The sequence below is a fragment of the Pygoscelis adeliae genome, unplaced genomic scaffold, assembly GCF_000699105.1.
Source record: "Pygoscelis adeliae isolate BGI_AS28 unplaced genomic scaffold, ASM69910v1 Scaffold71, whole genome shotgun sequence".
In the NCBI taxonomy this organism is placed as follows: Eukaryota; Metazoa; Chordata; class Aves; order Sphenisciformes; family Spheniscidae; genus Pygoscelis; species Pygoscelis adeliae.
In genome coordinates this window covers 6,373,611-6,386,259 of record NW_008824356.1, presented here as the reverse complement: position 1 = coordinate 6,386,259, position 12,649 = coordinate 6,373,611, and the positions used below count along the sequence as shown (strand labels likewise).

General features: G+C 39.2%; 1 protein-coding gene across 2 annotated transcripts; it reads right to left on the bottom strand.

Annotated features, from left to right (window-relative positions):
• Positions 1-3,130: 3,130 nt before the first annotated feature.
• On the bottom strand, positions 3,131-11,558 carry CIPC (CLOCK-interacting pacemaker). 2 transcript variants are annotated; one of them, XM_009319407.1, is made up of 5 exons: positions 11,471-11,529; positions 10,656-10,734; positions 9,820-9,994; positions 8,722-8,891; positions 3,131-5,027 (listed from the first exon to the last, which is right to left on the bottom strand). In XM_009319407.1, the coding sequence occupies exons 3-5, from the start codon at positions 9,923-9,925 to the stop codon at positions 4,152-4,154; spliced, it is 1,152 nt and encodes a 383-aa protein (XP_009317682.1). In that variant the 5' UTR covers positions 9,926-9,994; positions 10,656-10,734; positions 11,471-11,529; the 3' UTR covers positions 3,131-4,151. The 2 variants fall into 2 exon arrangements, with proteins under 2 accessions (XP_009317682.1, XP_009317683.1); XM_009319408.1 differs by lacking the exon at positions 10,656-10,734 and having other exon boundaries at positions 11,471-11,558.
• Between the last annotated feature and the right edge of the window lie 1,091 nt (positions 11,559-12,649).

Sequence of the window (12,649 nt, the reverse complement as noted above, 5' to 3'; positions counted from 1 at the left end):
AGATGGCCACATTTTGAAAAATGTGTTTTACTGAAAAGCTGGTATACAGATTTAGTTGAAGAATGTTCTTCAAGAGAGAGAGTAAAATTTTTCACTCAAGTAATTCTTTCAGTAGCCAAGATCCTCACTTCACAATTTAGAACTTCTGCATACCCAGCTAACAGGATTAAGACACAGTGTAGGAGTTCACCCTGCACAGACGGTGAGCATAATGTACAGTCATCACATGGAGATAAAAGTTCAGAGATGGAAAAATCCTTCCAGGTTGTTCATGACAGAACAACTGTCATCTATGGCAATGGTCACCCACAACAATATATTTTCAGTGTTCTGTATAGCCCACTTTTACTCATGTTCCTCCCAGAGACCCTTTAATTCATACATACTATTAAAGCTCACATGACTCTCTTCAGAGAGATACATCATAGTATCACTTTCGGATCTGCACTTTCCCACATGGGCAACATGCTGTTGTGGAGCTGAATGTAAAGCATGCTTTGGAACCAAGTACTCTGCGGTTTTACAGCATTAAAATAACCCACAAACTTTTCAAGTATATACTTTATTTCATTCATATTTCACAGTCTGTTTCTGTAAAGTTTTAGCAAAAAGGTCATGTTCTATAACAGAGTTCTTAGGCTACTGTTCTCAGAGCTGGCAATGGACTTCAAAAGTACAGAGAATGTTTACATTCCAACCAGAGCAGTAGAATTTCAAAAATACATAGTAAAAGTAATCAAAAATACCAACATTTATTAAAGCTTAACAGAAAACCAGCAGTCTGTCTGACCCATCAAGCTACCCTGCCTGCTAGTTGTCAGCAGCAACTGAAGCCCCAGCAGGCCATCTGACTGACTTTTTAGACTGGGACAGCTGTCTGCAGCTAACTTGTTAATGCAAAGTCTTGCTGCTTCAAAGGTCAAAAAAAATCTGTAAGTTCATTGCTTACAGGTTTCCAATCAGAGAGGCTAATGTTTCTCCTCAAATCCACTGGACCACTTCCGGATCCTGCCCAGAATCAGGACCTATTCTGGTCCTGATGTAGTCAACTAATTTTTTCAACGCAGTTCCAAGCTAACCTATTTTATTAAATTGCAGCCAAGAAAGAAAAGCCCTTATCGTTTAAAGGTTCATCAGGGCTTCTAGGAATAAAGGCAGCTAAGAGAAACTGAACAGAATGGTACTTGATGACATATCTTTCACTAGGGGCCTTCAACATTCTTTTTTTATAGATGTTGCGTCAAGATTTGCAGTTATCTAGGGATATGTTTCCTAAGGGGCCCCAGATTTACATATAATAGTTTCAGAGTGGATTTTTCTAGTTCAGCAAATACTATTTAAGTCTGGAATGATGCCCAGTAGGAGATTTCTAACCAGCTGCTGGACTTTATTCACAGATTTATTGAATATATATTTATACAAATTACACCAGCTGAAAGGTCCATCAGCTATAAGCACACCCACTTCAGCTCATCCTCAGTGCCATCAGGGAAAAAAAATACATGTGGTACTGTGTGGATTATGAGAGGTTTCTATCAGCAAGAGTCTCCCTAAGTTAGAGGGTATTACCCTGCAAGGCCAATTTTTCCTTCCTTATCAGAGCAGTAGAAATAGGATGGAGAAGAGGTCACCAGTAGACTCACTTTTTCTTGTCTCAAACAGCTAGGATTGGACTTTTTTTCTGACTTCCTTTCATCTCTAGGTAGCACGAGTCCATCATCATGTTTTCTAGGACAATCACTTCCTAAAAATATATACATTTGGAACTTCAAGTTCTCCTCTCTATTTGATGGGTAGAATAAGAATTTTAGGAAAAGTAGGAAAGATATCCTATGCATTTTCTCACACCTCACCTCTAGGCCTATTAAAGGTATCAGATCAATGGAACTGCCTCCTACTGCCTCCTCTCCTTCCTGTAAGAAGCTCAGAAGAAACAAGCTTATCTTTTGGGATTCTTTCACAAATGGCCTAAGGTACCATCACATCTATCCTGCCAAATGTCATTCGGTGCAGATATCACAACTGATTCCAAAAGAGCTAAATCGGACATATCCTATGTTATTACACTGTACTATGCTGCCTTCCTGCCTTCTGGGTTTGCTGGCTGAGTTTTGATATTGCTGTGCTGCAAGTTATGAGACATCCTAATATGCACGATTATAGCATGTATATTTAAAAAAAATACATGACAGAACACAGTCTATCAACATTTTTCTTTTAATCAATTCCCATGTACTGCACTAGTCTTCAGCAGGTGGGCAGGATACCATGAAAGACATGGCTATTAGTTTGCTACAGCGCCTCTAGGGAGAATCCTGCCACAAAATTTCTCTCTAGACCTATGGCTAGTACAAATATGACTGACACTTCTCCTCTCTGTGACGCATGTACGACATTTCTTTTCATCAGTCTAAGAAGGGGGAAACCCCTTACAAGAGGGAAGCCCCTTACAATTTCTCTAATGCACATATTTGAGGAAGACTACAAAAGCATTCTCCAGAGTCTTCTGCAATATTGATTCCCAGAGACATCAGAAAATGAAAAGGTCTAGTCACAAATTAGCAAGACATCCACTCTACTTTCAGGTTTCTTTTTTTAAAGAATCTGAAACAGATGATAGAAGTGATCAAAGCATCAAAATACCCAGTCACGTAGACTGCACAATTTTTTGAAAATATTGTCACGCAGAAAGGAACATAGCATAAACAATCCAGATTCCAAAACATCATTAGACAAAGCCATTCTTAGTTCTCTACACAGACTGCCTCTGAAAAAAAACCCTTCAGATTGAAGGGAGTGACATAGTTAAGTGTCTAGATAAATTGAAATGAAATAGATGTCTGTAGAACAGCTTTTGTAACATGACTACTGTGGATCTCTACTAGTAAGGCCTAATAGCTTATGCACACAGTGGTATTAGCTATATCTCAAGGCAAGCAGGCTAGGAATGATATAAATTTATGTGGAGGAAAAATGTTTTGTGTTTGGTTTTGGTTTTGTTTTGTTGTTTTTGTTTTGTTTTTTTAAGTTCAAACTCAGGTAGATAAAATTTTTAGGGAGATTATCCAAGCTGATATCTCTCTCCCTCTTTTCTTTTTCCCTCCTTCCCCCCCTTCTCTAGGTACGTTCATCTGATTTCTCTAAATAAAAAAAGAGAGGGAAGGGGGATGGGAGAAGGACTTGTTTCACCACAGGCCATTATGCTCTGTTTCCTTTCACCTCTTTTTTTTTTTATAGTTAGCAATCTGATTTCACAGAAAAAAGTTTAGGCTTGTAAACTAAAGATACACATACCAAATAATATGCAACTAGTCTTGCCAAATTAATCCTGGTGAATGAATATCTTCCTTGTACTGTTTTAAAAAAGTCACTGCAGTCTTTAATAACAATGTTTAATCTGTTAGCTACCAAGAAAATCCAAAGCCCCTTGCCTTGTGCACTTGTTAGCCATTAGTAACTATGGCTTTGGAACAAACACTTCCAGTGCAAGCCTTGTGATTTTCACTCACTCAACTGTACCAATCAAAATCAAAAGTATACTCATCAAAACACGTCACTTCACTTGGGTCGTAAGACACTCATCACTTTGACTAAAGACTGCAACGAGTATAGAATGCTGCTTCAGCACAAGCAGACCTCCACTAATTCAAACGCGTTACAACCCCAAAGCAAGGCTCCCTACAACAAAGGACAGTGACAGCCTAAAGATACCACCCCACCAACATAAGTTTTCTCTCCTCACACCAAGTCCCTTCATCTACTTGCAACTGATGATGGCCCAATGCTGGGGCCTGTTCTGCTGTCCCATTCTCAGAACTGACTATCTGAAGATGGGAATAGGAAGATGCTTGCTTGCAGAATACTGCAAATTACTGTCTTTTCACTGCAAGAATGGGAACATGCCAGCCAAGCTTCTCAAGTCCAAGGAAGCACACAGAGTTAGCACAGAATTCAAGGTCACACTGAAGTAGTAAGTACCCATTCTGTCAAGACCCCACCATGCTATTCCAGTCCCACAACTGGCTCTGAAGACAAGTTGTTAACGGCATGCCACTTCACAAGTCTTGGACTCAGAAAATGCTCAAGTAAAAGCTTGAGACAGGAAATAGGAGGCACAAAAATAACTTGACCAACAGCTATGTACCTTTTTACTACATGTTGGGATAAGTGGAGTCTTCAAGGTTGCCATTAGCTTTATCAGATCCTGTTAGAGATGCTTCTAGCTCTGCCCACGACTGTGGAGCATTGTTCTTTATTGCCTCTATGAAAAGCTGTGTTTGGTGCTTCAGCCGGTCCAGCTCGGCCTGAGTCACCTGGTTCTGATGAATGAGCTCCTTAGTTTTTAAAGTGATCTCCAGCAATCCCGACCTGCGTAGCACGACGAGTGTATTCTGAAAGCGTCTGCACTTGCTTTGTTGTTGCAAGAGCAGCTCAGGGGTAGTGCAAATCTCTTCTGGTATCAATGCGGGGCTCCACACTGCAGACTGCATCGTAGTCTGTGCTGCACTCTCACTCTCATGAGAGGTGCGCTTTGCTGCCTGCAGAGTTCCAAAAGGCAAAAGGGGAGTCAAACCCGGCACTTTCTGAGTGTCACTGGAAACACGATGAAAACCAGGAAGAGCTGGCAGTTTTCCACTTGTCAGAGTTGAAGAACTTTGCTGGTTAGAATCCTGAGTGGTCTTAAAACTAACTGGTAGGTGGGCAAAAGGACTAGTAGGCAAGCCTGTGCTCCTCGATACAGGAGAAGTCTCCATTTTGGGTGCTTCTGTGCAGAGTCGTTTATGGCAATTGGTTTCCTGACGTTCTTCTAGATCAAAGGAGTGATCTCTCTTGCAGGGCTGTGGTGCTATTTTGGGATAAGAATTCAGGATGGGCAGGTAATTAGTGGAGTCATTTCTCTTTTTCCCAACAGGGTGAGGGTTAATGGGAGGTGGGATTGATGGACGAAGAAACACTAGCTGTGGCTGCGCTGGAATCACTTCAAAGGATGGCTGCACAGTCCAAGATTGGAGCTGTGATGAACTCCCCTGAGAAGCACAAATGGGGAAAAACCAAAAGTCTTACAACAACATTGTAGAAGAGGATCAAAAAACCTTAAATGGAACAGGTGGACTGTGCCATTTCTCCATATTTGATATACACTGTCCAATTAATACGTTCTGAACAGTTTTCCATCAAACTCATCCTTCTCTTTTTCCAACAACAGAGCATAGCACTAGAATCAAAGCTGTAATTCATAATCCTTTTACTATGGAACAACAGATACATTTAAAAACAATTCAATCTGCATTTATACATGCTTTCCTAAATGAGGATTACAGTGCATGCTTACATTGTACAATGCTCATGTAAAAGTTTGACCCAGACTTGGGGTCGAACAACAAGTATACAGAAAAGTTGAAAAATAATTAAGCATTGTGGTTATGAAATATTTTAAAAGAGTCAAAGAAAGACTGCACAGACATTTTAGGAACAATTTAGACTCCCTCTTTGTTGAAAGGCAGCAACTCTAATCTTGTCAATTCTATTCTTATAAGAATTTTGAAAGCTTTTGAAATGGTTATTTAATATAGACGACAGCTGTTCAGTAAGTCTTGCAATCTGAAGTACAATACACAGTTTCAATAAATTTAAAACCATGAAGTAGAAAAAAAAAATGCCGTATATCAACCAATGCTTGCAGACTGTTGTAAGCCCAGAGCAGTTTAACTCCACACCTCTGGTGAAATGGTGTGCACTGATAAACCTTAGAGCATTATACCTCAAGAAAAATGCTCAAGTTTTTACTCCCTCCCACAAGCCATATTCTGCACTATAGGGGAATACATCAATTTTTACAAGATTATTACCTCTTCCTCCTCCCATACATTACCACAGATCTTCATGAGATCCCCTGGCCAAAAAGCATGCCTGCTTTTCTCCAAACATATCAAATGGTCTAGTAACAGATACTATTTCTTTCTGAAGCAAAATCTCACTTAATATATTAAAGTCATCACCACTACAATTATACCAATATAATATACTGTCAGCTGCTTTTCCAATTCCTTACAACTTGGAATGCTACTGGCAGGCCTGCTGAAGGCACAGTTTTTAGCTAGCACAAATACATTTTATTATTTTTGGTCCTATAACTGAGTCATCTGAAATCCATCTCCTTTCCCCCAGTCTCATAAGGTTTAAACTGGCAAATGCTAACATGCTTTGCTAAAGTCCATTCCCCCAGTAAAGGACCTGAACTTGTCAAAAGCAGGTGTTACCCACTGATTAGGACACTGAGACTTGGAGATGAGATTCAACTACCTACTCTGACATAGAATTTCTTTGGTTCAGTGGGCAAGATGCTTATGGAATAGAGGTACAAAACAACTACCTGTAAAAAATACTTATCACAGAAGAAAGGACAAACGTTCAAAAGAGAAGTATCCGGAGATGTTAGGAGTGAGGAAACATATGAGTACCACGGCTATACACACACAGAACAGAACATGCAGCGTTAAGGAGCAAGGTTTTGGGGTTAGAAATCGTCATTTACTGCACAATCGTACAGTATCCAGCACAGCAGAGCCCCAAAACCATTGAGGGCAAAAGAGCTGTGGTAACTGTTTATCTTGTTTTTTCGTACCTCTGTTATCTACTTTCTTCTCCTTTCCACTCATGTTGTGTTCCGCTCTTCTTGTTCTACCCAAAATCTCATTTTTATAGAGGACGACACGTTTATTTTACTACTTCTGCAAAGTGGTTTGGGTTTTTTTGTGGGTTTTTTGTTGTTTTGGGTTTTTTGTTGTTTGTTTGTTTTTTTTTTAAATGAAAGCTAACATCCTGCATGTATCAGTGTCACTTGTCTAAAAAGCCTTCCTACCTCTTAAGGACTTTTGCAAAACTTACAGAAACCTTGCCACAAGCAGCACTGTGTTTCAGAGAATTAATCCCTGCTTGATTTTTTTTTTTAGTAACACTATTGTTAGCTGTTTACACTCTGAAATTGGGACACCAGGTAACCACCACTGCGCAGGATCACAGTGATTCTAAGACACAAGGATGATGCTGATTGAAATTGAAACTGGAACAAATAAACAGCAGTAACTGGATGCTACTGCTTTTTTTTTTTTTTTTTTGTCCAGCGAGCCCAACTGAACACTGTGTTGAAAAGACTGTTTTAAAAAGATGACCAGCATGACTGAGGTAACTAGGCATAATGGCAAGAAGCAGAAAGACACTTCATTATTATTCTGACCTAGACTTGTTGCTTTTATTTATTGCAGTAAACATTTTTCAATTTAACATTATTGTTCTTAACCATACATAATTAGACTTAGATGTTATGACACACTGCTCAAGACAACTGAGTCTGGTAATTTTACCTACCTCCAACTCTTCCTCCCCAAATTCCCTTCTTGCTACACTACCAGTTGTTTGTTGGTTTTTTTTTTTTTTAAATATATATATATATAAAATTTAGCTACTTATTATTAGCTACTTCTTCTAACTGTTTGCAACACAACCTGGAGTTTAACATTAGACTACCACTGCAATCAGTGTTTTTCGGGCTCTGGGCCAAAGGCTATCAACCTTTGGTGAAACTTGCCTACTCCCTACTATATGAAAACTTCAGCATTTGTTTAGACAGTATTTTGTCCTCCACATATCTAGGAACATGACTATAAAATAAAATTGTTTCTTGCCAAGATAAAGCACAATGCTCAGAGACCAGAACCATCTCCCCCACAAATGCATAATCTGCTAAACACTAACAGAAACCCATACCTGTGTTAGCACTGATACACAGTATTTGAATTTAATAGGTTTTGCTTGTTGTCCAAACAGATTCAGTAGAAAAAGAATCAGGATCTACATTCTTTTTTCTCCTTCTCACTGTATTCTCAGAAGTATTCTAACAAAAAACGCTGAAGAACTTTTGCTCTCTTCAGAAAACGTGAGTGAGTACAGAGCAAGAGGTCTAATAATACGGCAATACTTTGAACTGGGACCTCTCCTAACTTTTACATTGTAACAGAAGATATGAGTCTCACAGATGTGCTGGGGGAACACCACATAACCAGATATTGGAGGACATATATAGGGAATGTAATTGTTGCAACGTGAGCCATTACATGCAATTAAGAGAAACAACTGTTAAAGCAAAAATACCACAGCTAGCTTCAGATATGGATTTAATTTTTTCATATATATATAAATATATGAAAATTTTTTCATATATATATAAATATATGAAAATTTTTTCATATATATATAAATATATGAAAATTTCATATATATATTATAACATTCTGGACCAGGGTTTCCCGTTGCACATAAAGCACTTCTAGGACCTAAGAACTAGGAAGCAAAACCTATCATCCTACTTTACTGTCTTTATTGAATGAAAAAGAAAACATCAGCTTTGAAAAGGAAAAACTCTCTTTTTTTGGTTTGATCTTTGGTGCTATTTACATAACATTCTTAAAGATCTAGTTTTCGGGGATCCCTTTGAGACAAACAGGTTTAGTAGATGTAGCAGAGCTTCTCCATCACATTTTTTCCATCTTAAGTGATTCTAGCTGTCCCTCAAAAGAACAGGCTGTCACAATAGAACTTTTCAAGTTACCAGTTACTTTCTGGACTGTAACAACTTTGTATAATCTTTCTGAAAGGAAAAATATTTTTAAAAAAACAATTTAAGAACATGCAATATTTTTCAATATATTATTTCTTCCCTACCTGCTTAACTAACACATTTTTCATTACGACCATAGGAGAAAGTGCAGGAAAGGAGTTGCTTGTTGTCATTGGGCATTGCCAAGGCCCATCCTCTGCGTTCCAACACAATGCATTCAGCACGTCCTCCGAGTCAGTCTGCTCCATAGCACTCAGGCCCTCTGAACTTCCATCTGCCAGATGTAGAATTCATCTGTTAGTTGTTTCACATGCAGCATGCTTGCTACCTCCTTTCAGTTCTAGTATTCTGCTTCCTTTCAACCAAGCCACAAAGAACAATAAAGTTTAGTTCTGGAACACCAATAAAATTAGACCTGCTGTGACAGCTGTCAAATAGCTTTTAATAAAAGGCTTTATATTCCAGGACAGTTCTCATGCAGATGTTGTCCCCCAAAAAATCTATTACTTTTTGTTCTTTTGTATTTAGTCTCCAAGAGACTGCACGCTATCATGAAGACTGCTCTAAATCCTGGTGCAGGAAAGAACTACAAGCTCCAGCATTGCCACAGCTGTAGTCTGTGCTGCGGGCATTTTGTGTCTCGAAATCTTCTATCTACAAACCCAATAAGGCAGGTATCTCTCAAAAAAGCATTTTGTCTTTCTTTTAAAGGCAATCTTTGCACAGTTTTGTTGAATATTAAAATGGCACACCATGTCTACATTTTACTGAAGTTATAACCCTTACTCTCTGGTTTATAAGGCTCTACTGACAATCTGGTCAAATCGTAAGAGACATTATACAGCATAATCCAACAGTTCACTCATCACTGCAAAGAACAAAAAGTAATTTTGCCATCCCCACTTCTGGACTCCGAAGTCTGAGATTCTTCTATTCATTTCTTTATTAGGCACATTTTAAATTCCCATGCCATTCAAATTTACAGGATGAACTTTCTAACTACATAAACCTCCACTCCAAAACAGTTTGATGGTAGGATGATTGCTGATGCAACCTGTCTTGCATACAAAGGCCCTCCCAGGTATGTCTCAGTATGAGACACAAACTGTAAGGGGCTAGAGTCAGATTCGTCAAACCTCACCAATAAAAGCAAAGTCTGAGCAAGATAACACAAAAAAAGGTAATGCAGTCGTTTTCTAAACCTGAATATCCGGAGTCCTTGTCAGATTCAGCTGCCGCCATGCTGAAGTGACAGTTCAAGCTCTTCATTTCCGTCACTTTGCCCAAGGGTTCCTTGCAGGTCTCCATAGATGACTATTTTGTCTCCATGCTTCCATAGCGCCGCAGGCAGTTTTTAACACCTTTTCCATTGAGGAACTACAAAAACAGTTAAGAACAAAAAGGGACTTTCTCTGAATCTAAAGAAAGTTCCACCAGTATAAGACAACAAAGGCGGCCATGTTTGTCCCTATGGAAATCTGGTTATCAAAGGGTTGCTGCATGTGTTAAGCAATCTGTAGAATTCTATTAAACTCCCAGCTTCACATTTGCTGTGTTTATCACACATTTAGGTTAGCAGAGGCTTGGCAATAAAACCACGGTTCATTCCCTGCAAAACTCTCTAAACTATGCATGTTTAATAACGCATTACAGAGTAGAAAAGATAGGCAACAATTCTTTGCATCAACTGACACAATACTTTGTAGAATCTTCTGGACTAAAGTTTTCCAGCTGCCTTAGGCTGATTTTTTAAGTTTCAGGCAAGTTTCTATGATCCAATCTTTCAGTCCCCTGCACCAACTACAAGAGAACAATATCATACTAGGCATGGCTGTTAGTCCTTCAGGGTAGGTTAAAAGATGCCAAAAACCCGAAGGCATAGGAAGGAAGAAATTAATCAAAACAGAAATATAGTAGAGATATTTTACTTTTTTTAAAAATTCTTTATTTTTTACTACTGCTGTGAATGCCATCAATGAATCAAAGGTATTTTAGAAGTACTGAAGACATGGATGCAGTAGAAGGGGCAGAAACGCACCCGTCTCGTTCAGCTCCTTCCTTCAGTGGCTGAGCAAGTCAGACTGCAGAGCACAGGTCAGCCCATCTTACTGAATTACCTGAAGTAGAACTATTTCATACTTAAAATTACCGAGTAAAGTACACGGTAGATTCATCTGGAGAGCACAATGCCTAAGTAATTTCTAACTGTTATGAATTCTGTCACACAAGGTAATAATTCTTTACTGTCCACACAAAACTTGGGAAATAGGATCATGATTTCTTGATCTGCTAAAAATGTAATGCCCAATTCTACAAAGTTCAGCAAAGTGGATAACCAAGATAAAACAGCAGATACAAAGTGTATGGTTGTTATCTGTAATTAAATCAATGCCCCTCTGAGTCAAGTGGGATAGTTGCGTATCTCTTTTTTCACTTGCCAGTGAGCTAATTGGAGACTTTCAGAACAGAAACATCTCAAATTATTCAAAGAATGAAATGTAGATAGAAAACTAATGTATTAGACATGTTTCTCCACCCAAAAAAAGCAAAACAAACTAAAAACTAAAGGCTATTCATAAACAAGATTTTTTTTCCAGATTTAAAAGTTACTTGGGGCATATTTATCTTACAAAAACTTAGCTAACCCAGGGACTGTATCCCAAAACAAGTCAGCTGTGCTGGGCAAAGCCCATAAAACAAATACAGCTGAACCCGCAAAGCTATGGTTTTGTTAATACAGTCTGTTTCACTCTCAGGAGTAAAGTCAGTCATCAGAGAAAATAAATAAAGTGATCAGAGAACATGCTGGGGCTAAAGAAATCCATACTGCTAAAAGCGCAACACATACTATACCGGCAATGCACTCCTAGGGGAGACATGGCCTTAGAAGTACCCTCTTCTTCCCACACCCAGAATGAGAACACCGGAAGGCTGAAACTAAAAGCTATGAAAATCAGAAAAATGTATAGTTACATTATGGCCTCCCATATTACATACTTCAGCTGCTTCCTGAGGGTAGGCAGACTCTAGTAAGACAGCACATAGTTTCTGCTTCTCTTAAAGAAAGTAGCTGAGAGTTTGGCTAACAGAAAAATGACAGGATGAAGTGCAGAAATTACGTCTAATATTATTTGTAGAAATTATTTTCCTATAAAGTAATCCTTTGAAGTTGTGTCTTATGTTAGAGCTGTATATTTATATTACAAATACAGGAACTCAGAAGTCCACATGACAGTCAGGCCAGCAGTCCATTCATGGCAGTATCCAGTGCAAGCTACTTCAAATAACATTGCAGCAGACATTCTGAATAATATACCCCGAAAGGCAAGTTTCTTCTGAAGGTCCTGACAACTGGTTGTTAGAATTCTGCTCCAAGATCTCAAGCCTTGGCACCTCCAGTAATGAATTCTGTACGTTAGATAACAGTGGTGAGATGGTAAGGTGACTGTCTATATAACTACAAGAAAGACAGAATAATCATCAGCAGAAGAGAGTTTCCTCAGTAGCTGTTTGCATCATTTTTACTTTCCACCTTCAGTCACACCTGCCAACCTGCTAACAAGTATGGTGCAAACATAACTACATAAGAGCAACCTAGATACTAACCCTGGAATGGAAGATGAGGTTTACGTCCCGATCCACGCTTTTGTTACTTAGCCCTTTCCAAAACAAATTTATTTTTTAAGAAAGTGATGCGTATTGATGCTAATCTCCAAAAAAACAGAACTAGAAACAGAAGGAGGGCTAGAAATAAGAAGAACATGGCATCTGCTAGCCTTGCATCAAGGGACGCTTTGGGAAGGGCTGGCACATCTCCTCTTTCTTTACGGAAAAAAACAAAACAACAACAACAACAATAAAACCACAAGCGAAAATAAACAAACCAGAAGGGCCACTCTCTCGAGACGCGGGCGTGGGATCCCTCCTACCCACCTGCGGGCCAGAGACACCCCCGGCCCGGCAGGCAGGTGCTCCGCCGCGCACCGGCGGGAAGCACCGATCGCTAACCCCGAGGCCCAGGGCCCTCCCTCC